Source organism: Gasterosteus aculeatus, chromosome 15 (genome assembly GCF_964276395.1).
Source record: "Gasterosteus aculeatus chromosome 15, fGasAcu3.hap1.1, whole genome shotgun sequence".
Classification (NCBI taxonomy): domain Eukaryota; kingdom Metazoa; phylum Chordata; class Actinopteri; order Perciformes; family Gasterosteidae; genus Gasterosteus; species Gasterosteus aculeatus.
The window spans coordinates 9,940,237-9,963,890 of record NC_135703.1 but is presented as its reverse complement, the minus strand read 5'-3'; the positions used below and the strand labels follow the sequence as shown (position 1 = coordinate 9,963,890).

At 41.6% G+C, this 23,654-nt stretch overlaps 2 protein-coding genes across 2 annotated transcripts; both read left to right on the top strand.

The window, feature by feature from the left end:
• The first annotated feature begins 380 nt into the window (after positions 1-380).
• fhl5 (four and a half LIM domains 5) lies at positions 381-3,146 on the top strand. Its single transcript, XM_040200575.2, has 6 exons — positions 381-516; positions 613-793; positions 939-1,113; positions 2,107-2,276; positions 2,431-2,617; positions 2,769-3,146. Exons 2-6 carry the CDS (start codon positions 632-634, stop codon positions 2,918-2,920), a joined length of 846 nt encoding a protein of 281 aa, XP_040056509.2. The 5' UTR covers positions 381-516; positions 613-631; the 3' UTR covers positions 2,921-3,146.
• Positions 3,147-3,878: 732 nt separating this feature from the next.
• Positions 3,879-8,894, top strand: LOC120833240 (transforming growth factor-beta receptor-associated protein 1). The gene is made up of 11 exons (XM_040200157.2): positions 3,879-4,725; positions 4,902-5,096; positions 5,294-5,448; positions 6,614-6,696; positions 6,850-7,197; positions 7,332-7,389; positions 7,471-7,614; positions 7,758-7,892; positions 7,979-8,123; positions 8,200-8,621; positions 8,708-8,894. The coding sequence occupies exons 1-11, from the start codon at positions 4,038-4,040 to the stop codon at positions 8,849-8,851; spliced, it is 2,517 nt and encodes an 838-aa protein (XP_040056091.2). The 5' UTR covers positions 3,879-4,037; the 3' UTR covers positions 8,852-8,894.
• The last annotated feature ends 14,760 nt before the right edge of the window (positions 8,895-23,654 follow it).

Here is a 23,654-nt window from a genome sequence, read left to right as displayed (position 1 = left end):
TATAGTTCAGTACCTGGCAATCCCAGAGAACCTGGAGGGGTCCTTTCAAAAGGCATCCGCAACTGCTTGTGTGTGTGGCAGGCACTGATGAAGTCAACGGAATCCAAATGGCCAACCATCTTTGTTTGTTGCACCAATATAGAAACGTATTTATGAGCGGGAACAGGCAAATATTATGTGTCAGAGGTTCTTACCATTAACTCCATTGTAGTTTTTTTGGTCCTAAAACTATTGCATTACTCATTGCTTTGTACACATTGCTGGAAAAAAGACACAATGATTATATCAGTTTAAAGGCTTGTTGCCCTACGCTACGTACCCTTAAAAGGTGCAGTATGATGCAGTGGAGCATGTCCATTCTCCCCAGAGATTACTACTAATACGAGGGACCGTATTTATAGAAGATCCCCCCCCCAGTGGTCACCTCTAATCCTGCCTCACCCCTTTTCCTCCCTCTGCCTGGACTGATCCTGCAGACCTCAGCTCCAGCCTCACCCTCGCCCCATATCGACGCAGGTAAAGACTTCTTTAATACAACAAAGCTCCTTTCTTCATCTTTCTTAATCTTTTCCACTATTCAATTTTCCTCCTCCGGCTCTCTTTGACCTTCAGTTCAGGAAACCAAACGACAATGTCCATCAGCGAGCGATTCGACTGCAATTACTGCAAAGACGCCCTGCTGGGGAAGAAGTACATAATGAAAGAGGACAAACAGTACTGCCCCAAGTGTTATGAGAACCTGTTTGCTAATAACTGCGAGGGCTGCTCTTTAGCAATTGGCTGCGACTGCAAGGTAAGAAAGCCCCAATGTTACCCTTTGCAATTGCTTTCATTTCAAGTAACGACTGAATAGAAAACATATTAATCCCAGTATAAAAACACAAACTAGTCACATTTTTTTGAAAATGTGATATAAACAATGCGTTAAACATCTACAGGACTTGTCTCACAAGGATCGCCACTGGCACGAGGAGTGTTTCAAGTGTGCAAAGTGCAGCCGCTCTTTGGTGGAAAAGGCCTTTGCCGCCAAGGATGATTTGTTACTTTGCACCGAATGCCACGCACACGATTATTCCTCCAAGTGCACCACTTGCAAGAAAACCGTCATGCCAGGTATGATGCGTTAGGTTAGGATGATGGCGATGAATCGGCAACACCTTTAAATCTGTTTCACCATCTATTGGCACATTCACATTACACACATTAAATGGAATAATAACATAAGAAGAGAACAACATTCAAACTACATTTTCATCCTTGAAAAATAGTAGTTTACTCAACTTAATTCACTTTTGTTAACACAGAACCAGTCGAGAAGCAGTAATTGGATATTCTCTGAAAGATTTTGGCTAAATTTGCAAAAAATATCATCCTTTCCATCAAGAAAAGTGAAAGGTTTTCCTCCCTTCACTTGTATTGACGATATATTTTCCACTTATATAACTTATACTACTGCAGCTCTCATATCAGCACAGTAAAGATGAGTTAGCTTGGTTCCATTCACTGGTGACAAAATCCACTTCTCAGCACCTCTAAATCTCTCTAATGCAAATGGCTGTTTCCCCAAAATATCAAACTATTCCTTTATTTATAGTATGACAAAGTTAATGAGCAAGAACGTTTTGACTAAACTGTGAGTTGATTGGTTGTTAATCCTTTGGTCAAAAATAATTTGTTGTTGTTGCTATTCTTAATGTATTTGTTCTGGAATTTGGGAAATGCATCTAAATATTGAGACGTGCTATAAGTGGATTCAGTTTGTTGAATAATTCATATCCTTAATCCAATTAATTACTTTTTTTGTCATGCATATAAAATAACATTGGTTATGGTTGGTACATTTTACAAAAAATTAAACAATTCCAAGAATTGAGACTGAAAATGTATTCTGGATCTTGGAAGTTGACAAGGCAACCTCATCACACAATCGATTTAGTCAGAAAAGCCGCATACAGATGACAAATAAACCATTTGAACACTATGCAGCGATGCGATTTCATCCTTCTTCACGGCCCTGAGAAAAAGCAAGACTCCTTTAGGGCTGCAGTGCGTTTCTGTCATCGAGGTACCATATGCTGATTAAGCTGCTCTCGTCCCGTGTGCCAGGATCCCGCAAAATTGAATACAAGGGGAACAGCTGGCATGAGACCTGCTTCCTGTGTCACCGCTGCCAGCAGCCAATAGGAACCAAGTCCTTCATCCCAAAAGACACCGGCTACTTCTGTGTGCCCTGCTTCGAGAAGCAGTTCGCCTATCAGTGCTGTATTTGTAAGAAGGTATAGTTTCTGTGTTTGTATGCAGTAAATCCCACTGACTCTGGTGTTTTTAATATTAATCACATGGTGGGGGGGACATAACAAAAGGATGCATAGTAAGAGAATGTTTCTCCTTCTTTGACTTTGCCCTCCCATGGATGTGTTTTACCTCTAGGCCATCACAACGGGTGGAGTTACCTACCAAGACAAGCCGTGGCACCGCGAGTGCTTTCTATGCATCAGCTGCAGGAAGCAGCTTTCGGGTCAGCGCTTCACCTCCAAGGAAAACTACCCGTACTGCCTCGAGTGCTTCAGCAACCTGTATGCAAAGAAGTGCGTGGGCTGCACCAAGCCCATCACCAGTGAGTCCCTGATGCTCGTGTATTGTCAATCAATCTCTGACATACAGATCTCTTGCTTTAATTCAAGGCCTTCATTTGCATTTGTTTTGGGGTTTGGATTGAACGACCTGCACATGATGTAAATGCATGCATCTTTCTTTGACGTGTGCAGGTCTGGCAGGGGCCAAGTACATCTCTTTTGAGGAACGCCAGTGGCACAGCGAGTGTTTCACGTGCATTCAGTGCGCCGTGTCGCTGGTCGGACGCGGCTTCCTCACCGAGCGCGACAACATCTTGTGCACCGACTGCGGCAGAGAGAAGTGATGTTTCCATGATGCTTAATCCCAATGACAAAGAGTGCTTCTGTTCTGGTACAGATATTGTGTATCCATGGAAATGTCTACTTTGCAAACCTCTTATATAAACAAACTCTCAATGTCAAGTGCTTATTTTGTTGTTGTAAATAACCATTCGATCCCTCACAATGTTGCCAAGTTGCCATTCTTATATTGTTCAAATTAAAAAAAAATAAACTTCTCACAAGCTTTTATTTTTGATTATGTTGCAATTTTCTTACTATTTTTCAATTAAGGGATTCACTTTTATGGCAGTATTTTTTATATTTTTTAAATCAGGACTGGAAAAAAATATATTTTTGAGGTTATGGACAATATTATGAACAGAGAATTATTATCAAGATAATAATAAGTATTAATGACAGATACTGTACCAAATATACAGGTCTAACTTTTACTACACACATAGTTCTGGTCTATGGTTAGTATACATGATTATGATGAGATATGCTTTCTCATTGGTGTACATGAAGGTTGTTTCACTAAAGATCATTGGAGGGTCTGTTGCTCATCCGATGTCTTCTTCTGCTGAAAGAATGGGGACATCTGCTGTCAGCTTAGGGTCGAAAGTTCAGCGTAACAAATATAGCTGTGCCTGCAGGTTTGAAATCCACATCCTTGTATGACCATGCCCATTTAGACAATCATTGCTGTAAAACCAACCTCTGTTGCCCCTTGACCTCATTACGCTCAGCTCACTTACTTGGCAACAAACTGAGTGACCATATGTATGCCTTAATCCGCAGATAACTTTCTCCTCTACTTTTGTCCACCAACTATAAATGCTGACACCTTACATTATATGTCATTAACTTCATTAGTACACTTCTAAAGGAGGCCACTGTGTGAGTTGTGTAAGCGTCCTCACGTGGCAGGATGAGTGGTGCAAAAATGCTGATGCAGATTTACAGACAGGAAATGGTCACATGGGGAGGTGAAACTACTTTACCCTTCATAAACTTGGAGGAATCAGAGGGGAAAGAAGAACAGCCGAGAGGTAGGGACGTCTCGTTTGACAAAAAGATCTGTAGCTTTATTTTAATCAGATTGAACATTTTGTATTTGAACATCCTTAAATATCTGCAATGGCTTTTAGAGCATTTACACACTCACACGTCTATGAAAAGCAACCGGCCTCAAAAGAAAAGGACAAATCCAGCATACAGTGCATCGAGCGCTATGACCAAAATGTGTATTTAGGGACCAAAGATGCAACAGTCCTGCATCTCATCCTCCCCAGTGGCACAGATGGAGACCAGAGTCCTGGCCAGAGCAAAATCAGAGAGTGTCGGCTGAGAAAACTAGGCTCAAGTAACCCTGTAGCTCAACTGAGGGTAGTCCCACTTTTCAACCATCTGCTGATCCTGTGGGACCGGAGCGTCACTGCCTTCAACATGTTCTCCTTGGAGCCTGTTCCCGCTCTGAAGAAGATCCAGCATGTGAATTTGTTTGAGGTGTGCAACTCACTGCTCGCAGCACAAGCAGAAGGTGTGAAGATGGTGACTTCCTCCAGTCGCAGGAAAGCGATCCGGGTCCACGTGGTGGGAGTGGATAGGTGGGACGTGGTCAAGGAGGTGTCGCTGCTCCAGGACCCCGTGGCCTTGGCGGTGGATGGTGGATGTGTGTGTGTAGGTACCAGCGACAGGTATCTGCTCTGTGACATTCGGACTGGAAGCAGCGATGAGCTTTTTCCTCACAGTCACAGCAGACAGCGTGTCATTGTAACCTCAATGGGACGAGGGGAGTTTCTCTTAAACGGGCCTGAATCTCTGGGTAAGAACTGCCTAAACTCAACATGTTGTTCTCCAGATTGTCCAGCACAGACATCCTCGTGTTCCATTACATGCTGCCCGATACAGCTAATCATCTCATACCCCTCCCCCATATTACCATGTTGCCAAAGGACATTTGTTTTTCCAATATATCATCACCCCATCCTCCTCCCTCAGGCATGTTTGTGATGAAGACAGGGATATGCCAGCGCCCTCCCTTCCAGTGGCCTCAGGAGGTGCTGGCAGCCGGAGTGTGTTTCCCTTACATCTTAACCCTGCAGCCCCAAGTGCTGTCTGTCTACAGCGCCGTAGATCAGCAGTGCAAACAGACTGTGAGTCTCAGCGGAGCGAAGGGTCTCCTCTGCACATCAGGTGAACCAGTCAACATCAATCCGTCACCTAATCCTGCCCAGATTACAGACCGAGCGGCTGTCAAATGGTGGTTTTGTTTTCAGAGGTGTCGCTGTGTCCGCCTCAGTTTGCACTGACTCAGTCTGTCATCCTTTCACCTACTGTTCTCACTCGATAGAACGGTGTTGTTGAGAACCCAAAACAAATCTCCCCCTCAGATGGCGTGTTAGTGTTCACAGAGAGGGACATTTTCAGCCTGCGCCTGGTGCCACCAGAGGAGCAGATCCACACACTTGTAATGCATGAGAGGTTTGAGGAGGCCTTAATGCTGTTGGATGCAGTTCAGGATCAACTTCCACTTGACTCACACAAGGTAAAAACTCTCTGCTTTGAAATCTAGGTTTCTAACATTCTTATTCTCAAGGGTTACAAAATAATTCCTCAGGATAGCTGACAAGAACATTCATTGTCTTTCTTCTGCCAACACAGAATCTGCCTTTTTAACGGCTCTTTTACCCAAAGGAATTATTATTATAAGAGAAATGTGAAAATCCTGAAAAGTACATGTGCTATTCTGGTACTAGTAGTACTAGTGTTTTGAGAAAGACGGAAATGTCAACATGATACGCAGATGGCAACCTACGGCTCTAAAGAAATGAAGCCAATGAAGTGCTTGACATTTGTATTATTTCTAATGGCCAACAGAGGAGCAGCTCCGGACACTTTCCAGTCTGGGACTCCTTAAATACTCAGTGATATCACTGTGATCCACTTGTTATTTACAGATTCATATTCTTCAAATGACAATGCTCACATGCAGATGAAAAAAACGTTTGACCAGGAATTATGACTTGGATGTAGAGCTAAAGAAAAATGGGATTTTCAAAGGACGTAACATGAATGCCAGCAACCGTGGCATCATGTGAGGTTTGTGCCAATCCGTGTCCTAGATGTTAAAATACTTATGCTTGTGGCCCAAGAGAAAGTCAACATTTACTAAATTCAGATGGATTTATATTGTAACGTAAATGTCTGCACCAAATACATCCAGTAGCTATTGAGACATTTCAGTCTGAATGAAAATGTTTGTGTTTTTTTGAATCATTTATATGATGTATATGAAAAAATATTTTTTTAATAATTAAATGCAGGTTTTACAACGTCCATAAGTGTTACACATTTTGGCTGCGAGGCCTTTAAACAGATGAAGCAGGCTGTCGAGGCGTGGATGCACGACATTGTTGCAAGCTGTTCTTGTAGGTGTATTCCAGTTGGATGAATGCAACGAGGACAGCAGATGGTGTCCGAGATTTAGTGTAATCTGCGCCATATCTTGAGTTACAGGTCAAAGGTGATGGTGTTAGAACCTAAACGCAGATGAGTCCCTCCTTTTTTTTCTCGTTTCTTGTTTTTTAAATTTGAAGTGTAACATATTGCCCTCGAGATTTGAGTCTTCTGCCTCAAAGAGTCAGCCTCATATATTGCTGTGCTTTGAATATGTTCAAACTCTGTTCTGTTTTTTTTTTCTTTATTGGCAGGAGCTGCAGAAGGCCGTCACTTGCCTCGCTGGATTGGTCCATTTTTACCAAAAGGATTTTTCTGCGGCCATGGATCTATTCATGTGAGAGTGAAAAGCCTGTGACCGCACATTCAATTCATAGCTAAACGCAGCAAGCGGTTCACTGATAAGTGACTTTTGTGAACAGTGGGAGTTTTATGCTGAATCCTACACTTAAATCCAACACAAACCAATGTTCATTACCCATTCGAACAGTGCAGGTGAGCTGGACCCGAGGGAAATCATCCGCCTCTACCCCGACTTCCAGTCGTGTCTCAGCGAGGAATTTCAATCCAAGCTCGATCATCTGAACAAGGGCAGGGACGTCCAGGTGGTCTGCCGAGACGACAGGAACACATTTCATCATTACCTGGCCTTCCTGGGAGATTTCCTCAGAGCTGTCAGGGGGACGGTGCAAGGCCTAAAGTGCAGTAAGGAGGTGGACTACGCCCTCCTGAGGCTGTACGTGGAAGTGGGAGACACTGAAAATCTGCAGCAGCTTGTGGCATTTCCCAATTTGTGCAGTCTGGACTGCTGTGTTCCGGTTTTGGAGCGACACAACAGGTTTAAATAGCTCATATATAATTACAAATATGGTTTGTTAAATGACAAATCTGGTCTTAAAAGAAAAGCCACATATTCAAAATGTTCTCAAATTCTGATGGATAATTTGCTGTGTGATCTGTCTTTATTCACAGATATTTTGCCGTAGGTTCCCTCTATCAAAGCCACGGATACTACATTGATGCAATTGAGGTATCAATTCCCCAAAAACAACATATTTAATAGAAACTTGATGTTTAAAAGTGTAATTTTTAGCCTTTTATATTCTTATAGACTTGGGTGAAAATTGAAGATGGCCTCCACAAAGACCCGTCCTGCTCAGATGTGTATGGCCATATAGTGCAGACTCTCAGCCAGCTGCCGGACAGAGATGTTGTGTGGAAATTTGCAGACTGGACTCTTCAAAGAAACCAGGAGGTCCCTTTTTCCTACTTCATACTCTCAACTGCAGAAGGATGAGTTGAACAATCAACTCTATGCGAAAAAATGACACCTAATTTGCTATGAAACAATTATTGCTAATAAAATGTCCAGTAACAGTTGTTCTTTCTTTTAAAAAGATTGGGGTGCAGATTTTCAACAAGCGTCCGCCAGATGTTCAATTTGAGACACAGGATGTCCTCGCTCTCATGGAGAAGTACCCGCTGGCGATGCTTCATCATCTTGAGTTCTTAATCCATGATTTGAACAGTGAGGTGGGCACAGCAGCAGCTACCTAATCTACTATCCCCGGCTCTTTTTTTGAATGCACCGAGACATTAACAGTTTAATCTGCACCCAGGATGAGAGACACCATAACCGCCTGGCCCTGGCATATGTTACTCAGTTGCTGCGAGAGGAAGAGGACACAGATTTGCGGGGGACCCGGGCGAAGTTGCAGCAGCTTCTATGGGAATCCAGATTTTACGACGTCTCCACTGTATACGGTGTGTGGATTCCCCATCGGTAAAATCATTCATCACTGTATTTTGACTGAATAATACGGCACTTTTGTAATTGCAGAGAGAGTCGAGTGGACGACTCTCAGGTTGGAGAAAGCCATCCTCTTGGGGAAGACCGGTGGACACTCTCAGGCACTGCAGGTGCTTGTTCACCAGGAGGGGGACCTCAAGGCTGCAGAGGCCTACTGCTGCAGGGCCGCGCGGGGCAGGGACACAGTGTTCAGGCAGACCCTGCTGCTCACCCTGCTCCAAATGTACCTGAGCTCGGAGGACCTCGGCAGCGCGGCCGTGGATCTGCTCAACAACCACCCTCGGGTCCTGGCAGCAGAGAAGGTCATAGGGCTCCTGCCTGATTCCTGGTCTGTTCAACTGGTCTCCCAGTTCTTAGTTGGATCCCTCAGGGAGACATTCCACCAGAGGCGAATGGCGCAGCTGCAAAAAGCTATGGCCCAGGTGGAGCTCACGCGACACAAGGTCATTTGGGTACGTTTTTTCATTTTGTTTCATGAACATTGTATGAATTCAAGTTTTCTTATTATTTTTTACTCGATTACTTCTCCACTCTGCAGATGCACACCTCAAAAAGAAAGTTCAGACTGGATAAGGGCCAGAAATGCAAGGTTTGTCAGAAAGACCTTGCAGAGCCAGAGTTTGCCTGTAACCTCACCGGTGAGGTGATGCACACAAGCTGTTCTGGTTTTCCCTTAACGTAAAGACACCGATCAATAAATCAAACTACTCATATAAAATATGTGATTTTGTGCACTGTCACATTCATTTCTAGCCAAATAGGTACCTTCCTCCTATACCAGATGTTACTTCTCGTTTACACTGTTTTAATCTTGACAAATTCTGCACATGGATGCAATTCATGGACCTAGGTCAAAAATAAAAACAAAATAGATTGTTTAAATAACTGGTTTCATGATTTGCAAAAGAGCAAGCAGTGCCCTTTTCAGGGCATGTCTGAGCCACTTCCTCGAGACGCTATAGACAGCAATAGCTATAAAGGGGAGGACACTAAGGGGCACATATTCACTGATCAGACAGTGGTGTTTAACATGGAAACCACCGGTGGTCAATGTGATAACCAAAAGGAATTCACCCATCCTACACGGCTGTATATATATATATATATATATGCATCATGGTTTCCACTGACTGTGTATATTTGTCTGCGTATAACAGGAAATAGAAAGTCAACAACTGTGAGAGACTTTTTAATTTAGCCTGCACATTGATATATATTTATGCTCCCCCCAAAAAAATAAACAACGACAGGCTTAAAAATAAAAAAAAGCACACGGTTTGAGGAAGAAATTTCTGTGGTGTTCGAATGTAAATCAGAATACATCTTTACCAACTTCAGCCCTCCACCATTTATGCAGGATAACAGACATCTCGGCTTCTCCAAATAACAGCCCGCAAGCTCCATTATTGCCACATGTATCATATTAAAATCTTGTAAAGCACCTAAACTTTAACATATATCATTAGCCTCTGAGCCCCATCCCTAAAACAAAAACTAAAATAACAAAAAAAAAATAAAACATTATATTTATGGTCTTCTTTGAAAGGTAAGATGTTAATTAATATGACTCCATTGTGGGTCGTATTTGTTACTAAAACTGGAACTGAACCCACAAAAAAAAAAATATATATATAATAAAGATATATGTAATCAATACTAATATATGACTGAAGGCTCCCTCAGATATCCACAGATTTGTAAAGGCAATGTGATTGTATTTATGTAAAGCTTTTTGGTGAGAATGCCTCAATAAAACCTCCAGGTGGCCCCAAACCGCCTCACCTGCCGGCAGGTGAGCTCGACTGTAGAACCGTACGTTACTCAAACCTTCAGGTGAAGAATTAGTGAAATACTTTGCCAAGAACACGGCTTTATGTCAGTGTGACTGTAAGATGCAATGTTTGACTTCTTTGTTACGCGCGTTTCAAGTTGTGTGTTTAAGTGCTTTAAAAAGAGCAGAATTTGTTATTTACATCAATACCAAACATGTTGCTTCAACATCACGTTTGTGCAACGCGATGTTAAAGGACTTATTAATGAGACTCAGTAGGTTGGGTACACAGTTTACAGATTCTGAAGTTGAAGAGCTCGTATTTTCACAACTTTGTATTGTAAAATGCATACTTACCATTTTCTCTTATTAAGAGACTCAAATATTACAGTTCTGCATTTAAAGGACTGCTTGAGAGTTTTGGGTGTTTGTTTTTGGCTCGGGGTGAGGTGAAGGACTAATTGCAGGGCTGATGAAACTATTATGTTATGCAACTATAATGCTTTTTTACTCTAATGAGGTTTTTGTGGTACCTTTTCATTCTTCCCACAGAGGTCTTAGAGTTCTAATTTTTCATACTGTGGGTGTTACAGCATAAAGCAGCCCTTTGTGAGTGTCACTAGGATTTTTCATTTGAAGTGCATATATATAACATACAAAAAAAAAAATATATATATATATATATATATATTATCTGACTCATATCCCATAAATAGACTCATATTCCAGAATACCCAAGAAACCCACTTTCCTAATATTTCTCCTCTATATGTTTGCATGACTTCACTCATATCTTCTCCTTGTAATTTTGATAATCTGTGCATTTAATTTGCTCCACCGTTAAATCATTGTAAGCGCTCCTGGGTGAACAGCTGACATGTACGAGCACAGAGAAAACCTCCTCCTAACATTTTGAGGTTTGCAGGAGCCTCTCACAGTTTATATAGACGGACTGAGGGGGCTGCTGCTCTGTGACTGGCTGATCTTTGGGCCGTGCCTGATGACCAGTGACCACTGGGTCGGCCCGAAGCCAGGACATCCTTAGGGAGCGTTCATGTTGTTTGGTACATTTGCAGTTATGCTGTGCCTCAAACATGTTTTCCTCATCTTTCATGTTGACCATCAATCATAAGCAACCAAAAGGTAAAAATATACAGACAGACGTACAAGCGCACCTTCTTCTACCCGAGTTAAGAAACTTGGTGCATTTAAATTAAACTTATTGTTTACTCTTCTTACCTGATCCACAGATCCTCCTCTCATTGTATAGAAGAGGTGGATGTCCATCACTCATATTGATAGCAATGTAACACTCACAGTGCATGTGAGGTAGGTGCTTCAGGTCACTGCTGGGTGCTGTGAGATTGTGGCCAGATGGACACTTTTCACGTGAGAGGGGATGGATTGGATGCACAACAGAACAGTTCCGAAAGAACGAATGGTGGGTTATCCAGACATTGGTCTCCTATTATAAATATCCATGCCACCGCAGAGAGGAAGCAGGAACATTTTCTTCTAGTTCTTTTCTAAATTTAAGACAAAATGTTGACTGTCTGGGCTGACGGGTTTCTTTTTTTATGGAAAGGTAATAGTAAGACTTTTTTGTGCTGCCATCATCCTAATGCTCGTATGGAAACCATAAAACTTGAAGAAAAATCTGATGTTTTAGCATTTTTGTAGATCATCATTACAGCAAATTTTATGAAAATTTCTTACAAACACAATTTTTAACTCAGAAATTCTTAATTAATCTGAGAAAGAAATGAATAGAAATTGGATATTTCCATATTTCATGTAATACTTTTATATTTAGGTATTGCCGTATTTGATCACCCATCATATGTGCAGGATGAGTTTGTAGCAAAGCATTAAAAGCTTCACTTTGTTTACTTTAAGGAACAAATGTTTGATTTTGCAATAGAAGACCGGTCTGTGGGACTCTATGCAGGAATGCCAACAACATACAATGATGAAAGCAGGCTGGTTTGAAATATAATAGATATGAGTTCATTATTTGTTCAACATCATAAAAACACATGTAGATATACTCCAAATGTTGGTACCAAGTCTAAAAAAGGCAATGAAAATTGCATTAGGGATATAACTAAAGAGAGCCGATGGGAAAAATGAATACACAAAGCTTCTCTATGTATAATGTATCATATTTATGTACGCCACAAATTACTGCATCATGTCCCCTGTGACACAATTTTCAGTCTCCAAGTGGTTGCAGAGAGACAAGGAGAATCTTAATTTGCAGCCCTTTTGGTAGCAATAATGGTAAGGTAGCAGAAAACCTAAGTGATTGAACTTTAATTTCCACTCTACCCCACAGAACTAATTCTGTAGATAGGAGAACAAGCATGGGAAGGAATAGTCGAAGAGGATGGATCAAAACATGTCTTTTTTTAAACCCACAGGGCAACACACTCATTTTCATGGCTTGCTACCTTGGGGTTTGGCAGAATGTCACTGGGAATTGGCCCACAGGAGACACAGAGGGCAGAGACGGAGACCACAGAGACACCCACTTTCCCCTGTTGCACGGAGGCATGGGTTATATACATCCTATGTTATAGAGAGAGGGCTGATGTTGTACATTTGAAATATATATATATAAAGGAATACACATGCATGTGTGGAGGCCCTTCTTTCTACCACCTGAAGTCAACCGTGAATACATGTAAATTTTTAAAACAACTTAAGTGGTATTAGCTTAATCACTCCGTGCAATTTCATTTTAGATGAAGAATGAAAAGTCTTGGCATCTCAATGTGTTGACGCTGCACTTTTCCAGTGAGGGAGTTTCAGGTGGAGAGGGAACGCTCGGCCGTCCACCTGGGTTTTTCTCGATCTGGAAGATTGTGTCGCATTTCCGGGTTTTGCACCTTTCACCTCTGGACCATTTGGATTCCTGGGAACAGAAACACACGGACCTGCTGAGCAGTCCAAAGCTGTGGAGATAACGGCATTCTGGCAGAGTATTGCTTTATCGTTCCACACCCATTACTACATCTAAACTCCCTTATCCAAATGATCTATAGTTTTTAGGATATCAAATAAAGAAGATCATATCAACTTTCATAACAGTCAGTGAAAACACATAAAGCAATAAACTCTGTACAAGCGGGTCTATATTATTGCTCCTGTACATTTTTATTATGAATTACCTTGTTGATTAAATTCAAAGTTGGCTAGCAATCTGCAGTATGCCAACACATAAGTGGCTCCATGGTCTCTCCTGTGTAGAACAGACATAATTAAAGCTCTGACGACAGGACGGGCATGCGTTCTACATTCCAGGGTCCCCGATGGTTCCTGAGCTTCATCTGCGAGGCCGTGCCTCATGCGAAGTTTGACATCACTGATTACAGAGCGTGTGCCGCGTTACGCTAGTGTTTCTCTACCCTGGGAAAGTTGAGAACGTGGGCGGAGGCATAATTAGACATTTAGCGCCCATCCTTCCCACAGATGAACACACCCTTGACCACAACAGATATGCCGGCGAGTTAAAAATGTCCCAGCGCCCGCGTGATATCGACCGCAGGAGTCAAAAACGCCCTCCTCCGCTATCTAGGACTGAACTCACAGTAATCTACACATTAAAGGAATGAAATACACTAACCCCACTGACCTTGAATGTTGCAAAAGGCCTCATTCAATCTATGAACCAAAAGCCACTGCAGCAGGAATCTATAGTAATCTGCATTTTTGAGCTGAAACTAATCCCGTGACCTATCATAAACTTGTCCATAGCAATCTAGGCTGCATCCGGGCTCAGACGGATAAGAGGTATGTTGTGCTTTAGAATATAATCACAATTCTATTTGAAAAGATCAAATCTCTTTGGAAGCACCGAACGAAAGATATTCCAAGGCCTTCATCAAGTCTTTCATGAACGAGCCTACAGAGGAGTGTAGAAGAATGGAATGATCCTCAGCTGACAAGAAGCCGCACGACATTTCTGCACTTTTGTGGTTTTGTGCATCAACACATACCCGAGCTTGAGGGTATTTCAAGCATCACCAAGCAGATCCCTGTTAATTAAAAAAATGTCTTCAAAAGAGTGCACGATGTTCTCTGACCAGGAAGTAAACAAGAAAAGTTTGTCCTCAATTAAATTGATTTGTGGCTTCTATTCTTGCTGGTAACTAGGTAGCCATTGCAGATGTTTGCAGGTTTGCCACTAATACAGATGTGACGTCACTTTTTTAAATCCCTCTAAATGTGAGCTTACCATAGTTTGATACATTTCCTCAGGTGATGTCATTAGAGTCAGCAAGGGTTGAAGCTGCAAAGTACACGTTTTAAAAGGAAATAAATGGTAACTCGAGCTCTGTAAACCTTTCCTCGTCTCTTTTATAGCAACTACTTCTAGTTTGACACACTACATTCTGAATTTGGGTGTGTCAAACAAACTCAGTGAGTTGCATTGTTGGTAATGCAGGAGACAGGTGTCGATAAGGAGAAGGTCTACGGGAAATAAATCCTGATGTATATAATTCTGCATTTATTTTTATCCTTTTTTTAAACCGTCAGTTCAGCAATGGGAACCAACTATATCGTTGTATAACGTGCCTCCAAGCGTCACCCCAACCAGCTGAAGAGTAAAAGGCCACTCACACATTGATTAATCATGAATTCAATCATATGCAACATTTGATCAGGCATGCGATGTCTTCTCACGGGAACCAGCACTGGTATTTTTACTTGAAAGAGATCTGAAGACTTCTCGCACTGACGTTTGGCTTTGCCTGCCACTGAGGCACCAGCTCTGTCGATGATGGATAATTTGCTGAATGATGTGTTTGGTCAGCTTTCAGCACATGGTGCTACCCCGTGGGACCGGGGGCAGCAGTAAATCAAAGAGCAGCCATCGTTGTGGCGACAGCAGAGTGAATCACAGCGTCCTAAATAAAGCTCTCTAGCTTTCCATTGTCTAAACACCCAACCCAACTCCGAGCTCTATAACATAACATTCGTATGCTTTATATGTTGCTTAATGAAGCAACAAAACCATGGCAACCGCCCCTATCATGTTTGAGTAAACCAGAATAAACCCATAAAGGCTGTGGGAAGCATGGTGTGTTGCAATGCTGAAGTAAAAAGTACTACAAATCTTTCTCTTTTTATGCATTTAACGCTAAAGAAACCTACATTATTGAGTAGGTATCAGTCTCTTAATACGTCTATATTCTGCCAACTACAATTGTCATGTATAGTGGGGCATTGGATGAATCCGGACCCTTTTCTGTTCCCTTGGAAATCAAACTCATGAGCATCTCATTTCTTTTGATTGTCCTTCAGTTTCCACACCTTGATTTTTGGGCACTGGTTTTCTGAAAAAAATAAAGATTATATTTTTACTAAAATGCTTAATAAGTTTGGAATGTCTGTTTTGGGAATGTTAGAAAAGGTGTGTCTGTGCGACTGCAGAAACTGCAGAAGGCGTTAATGTCTGGAGGAGCTCTCCTCTGTCTCTCTACAGGCTGGAGAAGAACTTTGATTTCTAAGCTCTCAGTTGATGTCAAACTTTAGAGACTGGAAACACTGGTTAGCTTTTTACTCCCAATAACGGCTTCCCTACTCATAATGTCAGGTTTTGGCACGTTTCCGACCTTTAATTTCGTAGAGGGTGTTTCACAGTCACAAAACTTTAGTGAGATAATGCTGGTGAAAGTATAGCGTGTGTACAGGCGTGGAGTATAATTAGCTTAATTCCAATGAAGCTAACCACTTTGTCTGTACGCTATAGATTAGATCAAACTCTGCAATCAACAGCGGGATTCCACACTGTATAATGGTGAAAGTGAAAAGCTTTGAAACCAGAGTAAGAACATGAAACTCATTTATGTTATACATTTTTTGCATTTGTTGGTATATGTGTCCAATACCTGACTACAAACACTTTGCATGAGTGAAATCCCGTATTAATAATGGCCTCACATTTCGAGTTGAAAGAAAAACTCTCATATGTACAGTTTAAGCAAGATTCCTTACTCTTTCAGGAATGCTTAATGACCGCGGCCCTTCATTGAAACAAAGAATTATTGTGTGATTATTGTGTGACATTCACTGGAAGTCTTAGCGATATTTGTTGTCAAACAAACTCAAAAGTGTCCAAGAAGAGTTAGACAGGTTTTAATAGAGGCAGTGTGGGTGAAAGGTGAAACCTTTTTGAATTTCGAATGACTTTAAGATGAACGCAGTACTCCAATTCATCCACAGGGTGGAGACATCAACGATATTTTCCACATTCGAGGCTGAAATAGATTGTACGATTCTGGAAAGTGTTGAAAGCTAAGTGCAAATAATATAATAGAGTGGTATAGTATGGAAGTCTGCACTCAATTCCAAAGAATCCCACATACATTTGAGTAGCCATTAGCAACGCACATTCAATTTCCCTTTAAATCAAAACAGAAAAGATATGACAATTTCTTTTCTTTTTTCTCTTCTTCAGTTGCCAGTTTTTTATTTATGTGTGTTTTTGGATCATGTGAAAGTAGGTTTTATTCTGTGTGGTTTCTTCGTATCACAACGACCTCCTCTCTCTCCTTGCTCTGCATTTTACCTCCTGTGAGATCATTTCTTTTCGGTTTTATAGCCTGCTGCTTTATTGTTTTGCTTCAGTCTCACAGCAGTCATTTGCATTGTTTGATGGCAGCTATAATAAAGCCACAAGTGGACAAAGTTAGCAACTGGCTTGTGAACAAAGTGGAGCCTTCAGCAGTTCAAGAACCAGATATTTCCCTCAGGAGCTGGTAGAGCAAAAAGGAGAGTGACTGTTACGTTAGTCATCATCGGGGAACTCAACTCTACGTAAATGCTAATGTGACAAGATCTTTTCCTGGCGGGTGTGTAAAGGGACATTTACGACAAATGTACCGTACCAATTGTAGGTATTGTTCTTTTCAGCTTATTGCACATTTTGGAAGTGCCAAGAACCGCTACTGGTGTTAAGTTCAAACAATAATTGCACTTATGATAATAAGCGCCTTAAAGCAATACACATTGCTACCCACCTACCCCCATTTATTGAACTCAATGTGCTTAAAGCATCATGTAGCTTAGTATAGCCAAGAAAAAAACAAAGATGCCATATATAAAATCTCCACATATGACATTAACTCTGAATATGCATTACTCTGAATAGAAACAGATGGCTTTGGATGTTGTACTCCAGCAACCAAAGTGGTAACGACCTCCTAAAAATGTCTGGTTTGGCTCACCAAATCAAACATATTTGCCTGTTTCCATCCAGGCAAACATGTTTGATCAAGTGTTCTGTCCCGTCAGTAGACAGCCACTTGAGAAAGCTTCTACCATTCAAATGCTACCAGAGTTTCCAGACACCTGTCTGTCTGGCATAAGATGGGATCCAAGCCGCGGTTTTATTCAACCGCGAGCCATTTGCAATCTGACCAGAATGTGACTAGACCAACGTAAACACAGCAGCAGCAAACTTCCACCGGTATTAGGACTGCGATGCTCCCGTCCTTCACCGCAGGACCTCAAACCTCCCCATTTGGAGATTTTGTTTGAAATACAGAACTGTAAATAGCTGAGAAAAACACCAGTTAAAAACTCTTCAAAGTCATGAATGAACCACTGGACAGAGCAGTTCACCTCGTGCCGTCCAGACACGGCAGTCCACCTCCAAATCCGTCAGCAGAGAGAGACACACATGTATTTACAGGTTTTAGATGTGCCTCAGAAGCAAATCCTGTAGCCTCGGAAAATGGTATTTACAGTAGCTGCATTACCCTGAAAAAAGGGATTCAGTGCAGGAATTATAGAAGAGATTAACAGAAGCTCTTTGTCGGAAAAGAAGGTCAGAGTCCTATAATAGTCATCAGGCCTGCCCTAGAAAGATCTTCCAGCAAGCTGCCATCGCAGTTAAACCTATACATCCTGCAATTTGGCCGTATTCTGGCTCTGGGAAGTGACATTATAGTTATTATGTCAAAAGGATGCTCTGTTTTGCACGTGTGCATTGGTCGGGTTAACAGGTCTGAAGTGGTGGTGACTTAAGGAGTGCGCACAATGACTCGCTCTCTTTCTGTGCTTTAGACCCCGGGTCAGTAAAACAAGGCTGACTGCAGGGAAACGGTCGGCTCATCCGAGTAACAAACGCCTTGTTCCGCTTCGCAACATCCGCCCCGCAGACCACCTGGGAGCCTTTATTTTTTTTGTAGTTTAATGTTGATAAACTCTAAGAAGAATGTGACCCGTGAAGTTTACACGCAGGAGGAAACACGCCACTGGTGTATTCATAAAGCTGTTTGAAAAAGAGAATTCTGTCAGAGCCCCTGAGATAATACTTAAGAGTAGTGGTCATTAATTACATTTCCATTGCTTTCATCTATGTAATACACAGGATTCAGACCATTTGTTGCCTCGGCGTTCTTAACAAGTGGCAGGTAGGGGAATACAAATGTTACAAACATTGTCCGGAACACTGGACGTTAGCTGCTAAAATTAGAGAATGTTTTACAGCTCATTTCATGTAAGCACAGGTCTAGTAGGTCCTTTAAAAGGAGCTCAATAAAGATTTTCTTGATGAAATATCTTTACTGAAGTTAAATCCCTGTGATTCAGTTGTATTTTCCGCTTTTTTACACTTTAAAACTCCAGATTTGTTTTGTCTAAATGTCAGGGGCAGTTTCAAATGACCTGTGGTTACACGTTTGAAGCTCTATGGTTTGCCTTACGGTGGGTGTTTCAGAAGGCAAGAACTACCCCGGACACACACTGGTGAGGCCCTGGACAAACTCACAATGTGGGGTTTTCTACATTCAGGATCCACCTTTGGCGTGTCTCTTAATATAATGCAAATAGTCCAAGAAACCAACCAAGTGCAAACCATATGGAATGAAACTTCTGTTTGCACGTTTCTCAATTCTCAATCCCAATTTATTTCGGGATGCTCTTGTGTCAAACTTCCAAACATCTGCAGAGAGCCACTCCTCTGAGTCAACAGCACAAAACCTGAAGCTTGAAACTGAAACTCTTTTTTGTTGACCATTTGGAGGTTGCTCAAACAAACTGACTGACTGAGTCGAGCTAATGGGTGGATGTTTTTATAGAGGGTAGACAGGATGATGTTGTTTGTGTATATTATACAGTATTATGTGGAATGTTTTACCGTTTAGACTCTGTGATGGACAATGCTTCTGACCCCGGCCGGACTATCAGCCCACGCGCTGTCCATCAGCCAGCAAAGCAAACTCCCAAACCGCCGCAAAGATATGGGAATTCTGTGGGCAAAGAACTGACAGTTTAGCTCCAACACCTATTTAGAGAGACAGACGCTGCTGGAACTAAACGTAGTTTACAGAAACAACACTTGTCTTGTTTCTCGGCAAGTCATTATGGTGCGGTGCTAACCGTGTGCTCCAGAAGGTGACATAGTGTGTAAATAGTGTTTCTCGGGCTGTCACTTTGCATTTCAAGCACAGAAAGTGACGTTCGCCCCGTGCGTTCTCAGTGCAGTATACGTGCGTCAATGTAATTATGAGCTAACAAGTCAAATATAAATCCACCTCTGCTCTAATGTAGTTTACTCTGCATTATGAGACCTGGGCGTTTTCATCCTTGTGTCTTTCCCAAAGAGTTCTTCACGCACTGAAAGTCTTTTGGGGCATTTGTTGTGAAACGGCCGACGCTGCTTGACACAGACAGTGAGACCTGAAATTGTCGCAGGCTTGATGTAGCAGATTAGTCATTATCCCTAAATACAGGACTCCCCTCACCTATACACCTAAGACCTGAAAATCCATTAAGGTGGCTTGATTTCACTTTGATCCCACAGTAAGCAGGAACCTAACGCAGGGTGTAATCTGTTTGGCTGGGAGATTTTGTTTTATTGTTTCATTTGAAGGGATTTGGAAAATAAAGAAAATGAAAAAGTGCCCTCTTTTAATATCATGCATAACATCTCCACAATATCTATATATGTTGTTCTCGCCTTTTGACATTTTGCAGTACATTGTCTACAACTGCTTTTTTGCAGCTGACCCGTCTGGCTGAATAGTTCAAGTTGAATTACTTTTTGGCTGCTACGACCTCCTCAACTAAAGAAAGACTGAGAACATTGCTTCAGACCAGCAGCTGAGTCAGGCCGTTGCAGAAATAGACTTTTGGCAAACGAACTTTGGAAACAATCAAATCCCACAGTCGAGATAAAGCAGCACTTGGTTGACGGGCAATGAGCTTTCGTTTTTCTTGATTTCCACCTCATCAACGTAATTACACAGTGAATTTGTTCCCAAAATAAAACGCCGTGAAGTTTCACAAGTTGTTCCTGGCTGCTTGTTGAACCTCAGGAAGATGTGCATGGCAACGCACCGCATCACACTCACGCAGGTACACGCATTTGTACAGCAGTTGTTGAAGGACATACAACCATTTCTTTGTCATCCCTCTCCCTTATTTTCCCGGCATCAAGGGGTTTCAAACTGGTCGTCAGCACTCTTAAAGGTTGCCACCACCCCCATTTTTCAGTTACTTTTACATTTCCGCTCCTTTTGTGTCCATGTTTGTCTTTCACGACCCTGTAATTTCTCCACCAATCATTCAAAAGGGCCCCCGGCAAGTCTGCCATTCATAAAGTTAAAACTAGCTCTTAGTGGTCCGTGAAGTTTATTGGAACATTAAATTTGTATTCCAGCCGTGATGGTGTATCTTTAGCCTTGCTTGACTCACGTGTGCGGCCCTTACATCAACCGCCAATTATGTTTTCCTCTTGGGTGTGGGTTGAGCCTCGGTCAGCATGAAACCAGAAACATCGATTCCCGGCCAGTAGAGCGAACAAAAACAGTCAAAATTAAAAATCCTTTCTTTTAAAGACTGTTATCATTGAAGTTAACAAGCACAAACATCAGTAACGTTGGCCGTAACGCTGTCCGGCAGAACTCCCCCCGGGAGTTGCGTGAAATAGGGTTTATTTAAGATGCCAACGAAGGCCTGCAGAACAAGATGGACGTCAGAATGCCAAATGATGTTCTCTGCAGAAGAAGCAGAAGAATACGTTTTGCCCTGTCACAAATTCTGATGCTTGTTTTTATCGTTCAATCTATTTATGTACAGTTTTAGTTTACCAAAGCACAACTTTCAAATCACAACAAACATCAAATGGATTTTATGTGCTTGCATGTGTTCTCAGTGTTATGTTCAAAATTAAAAACATTTTTAAAAAATACATTCTTCCAAATGCAGTAAAAGGGTTTTATGTTGTATAAGTGCCACGAAGCTGAAAGCGTATTTTACAGTGAGGGTCCCGCCACAATATAGGAGCAAAGCAACGTCATGGCCTTTAGCTTGAAGACTGTAAATCTAATTTCTAATGGTTATTACAATGAATTCTGGTGACCACATCAAGCTGCTGCGGTGCTGTAATGAGATGAGCAGAGAGGCCTCTACTGTGCTCTTTCACAGCCTTTAATTTCACCACCAGCACAAGGACACAGAGTTCATAAAATGAATGCAGTGGCGTGTTTAGAAAATAAAACGAGCCTGTACGGATATAAACAACATCCAAATTACACTGTTAATTCAAGTCTTCAAGCCAAAGTATACTCTGGCTCCAAAGCTCAGCATGAATGTTTCTTCCTCTTTGCAGGTTCAGATGAGGATACATGTTGTTGTTTTTGTCTTTTTTATGCATAAAGAGATTAATCATTATCCTCTCGACTGACTAAAAACAGCTTTTCTGCAGTGGTATAGAAATGTTTGGAAAACATAAATAAACTGGAAAAATCTCAACCTATAAACATAAAATCTTAACTCCACCCACTCTTCCTCTGTCAGCTCATCTAAACCTTGCAACAGCTGGCATAGCTGGAAACAAGCATTAAGAGATTTTGGAATGACATTACATATTATAACCAGAAAGTAAACATGCTGGGTTGGTAAAGCAAGACCAAACATGTGCAGACCAGATGAAAATAGGATATGTGCACATGTAAAGTGACGTTTGTCTCTCATCAATCAGCCTCAGGTAGTCGGTCTGCATCTTTGCTGTCAGCTGTCCTTCGTGTCTTAGTTCTGAAAAGAATTTCAAACATTTGGAAATGAAACATATGCCAATTACATTTTTTTTTTTTGACAGGAAAGCAAACTCAAACAATGCTTGCCAGACATGATTAAGCGCAACAAGCCAGCAAAGGTAGCACTTTGGAAAATTGATGATAATTGGGTCTAATTTACAGAAAAAACGTTCAAACAAGCTCCATGTGTAAGAATATTTAATTACACACGTGTTGAGATTCGCCTATCGCTGTCACGTGTTGTATAGGCGCCTCAAATAGAAACATGGTGAAGGCCTCAATCAGTCATCATCATTCTGCAAACACACACATGTTGTCAGAAATATGTGCATTTATACATTCTAAGAACACAGACCATGTACCATAAATGGCTCAATGGGGTGGGACAGAGTACCCTACACATGTACTTGTGTGTCTGAGAACATGTGATTATTTGGGTGTATACAGTTCCTATGTGGCCAACCTTAAATTGAGAAATTACAGTTGGAGGATCTTAAAGTAAGCAAGGCAAGCTGGAGGGTGTGGGAGGATATTATTGGAGGATGGCGCTGATGGAGGAAATACAACATCAGTAATTGTAGGAATAGTCCTGAAACCTCTGATGATGTATTTGCAGTGAGGGGACTTAAAAATAACAAGAGACCACAGGGCAAAGGCCCCTTCCCTACAGCAGCAGTTTACGCATGGGGAGCTGCTGTAGAAGAGTAAAACCTGTCCTCTGGTGGCCAAACATTTGTACTGTCGCACACTGGGTAGCATTCACAAGACTGCAGAAACAAATCTCTTTTCCAGTGGCTCCTAATATACTTTTATTAGCTGTTTTGAGTGGGACTCACAAAAATACACAAGTTAAGGATAAATGTTCATCCTGAAATAGAGGCCAAAATCAAGGCCTCCCTGTCTTCTATTAGCCAAGCCATAATTTCATGTTCAAGTTCATGACAATCTAAGGTTAACAAAATCTCTATTAACTTTCACCCGTTCAACCTTTCCCCACCACTTGTTTAAACACTTAACAACTTTTCGACTGTTTGTTGCCCTGGCTCCTAAATGGTAGAATAAGCTCCCCAATGACATCAGGACAGCAGAAAGCCTGTACAGCTTCCAACACAAACTAAAAACACACCTCTACTGATTATCCTCAACTAGGTAGCACTTGCGATGGCACTTATATATAGTACTTAGTACGTAAGGAATTGCACTTTCTTGATTATTGTTGTTCTGGGTCTGTACCCTCTTGGTTGAATGCACTTATGGTAAGATGTAAATGTTTACCTGGCGCTGAGGTGCCCAGACACTCAGAAAAGCTAAATTCGAGTTTCCGCCAGCCGGCTGCACAAGATGTAAATTTGCAGATGGGGCGGCTACTGTGTGCTTTGACTATTTTTGATGTTGTAATGGGTAAACACCGGGTTTTATAAGCATTCAATGTTAAAAACATCCTACAAGCATACTAAAAGTAAAAGGTTTGCTAGACAAATGTGAAATGTATTGAGATGAAAAAAAGAGGGAAAATTACATTAAGTTAATCTCTTCTTTATAGCATCTTTGTTTAGGTATTTGGTTATTTTTGCATCGTACACGATTATTTCATAGTTCAGAAGACTGAAATAAGTGATAATCATGTGTCTGGATATTCAAGACATGGCGGCACCCTGATGTGA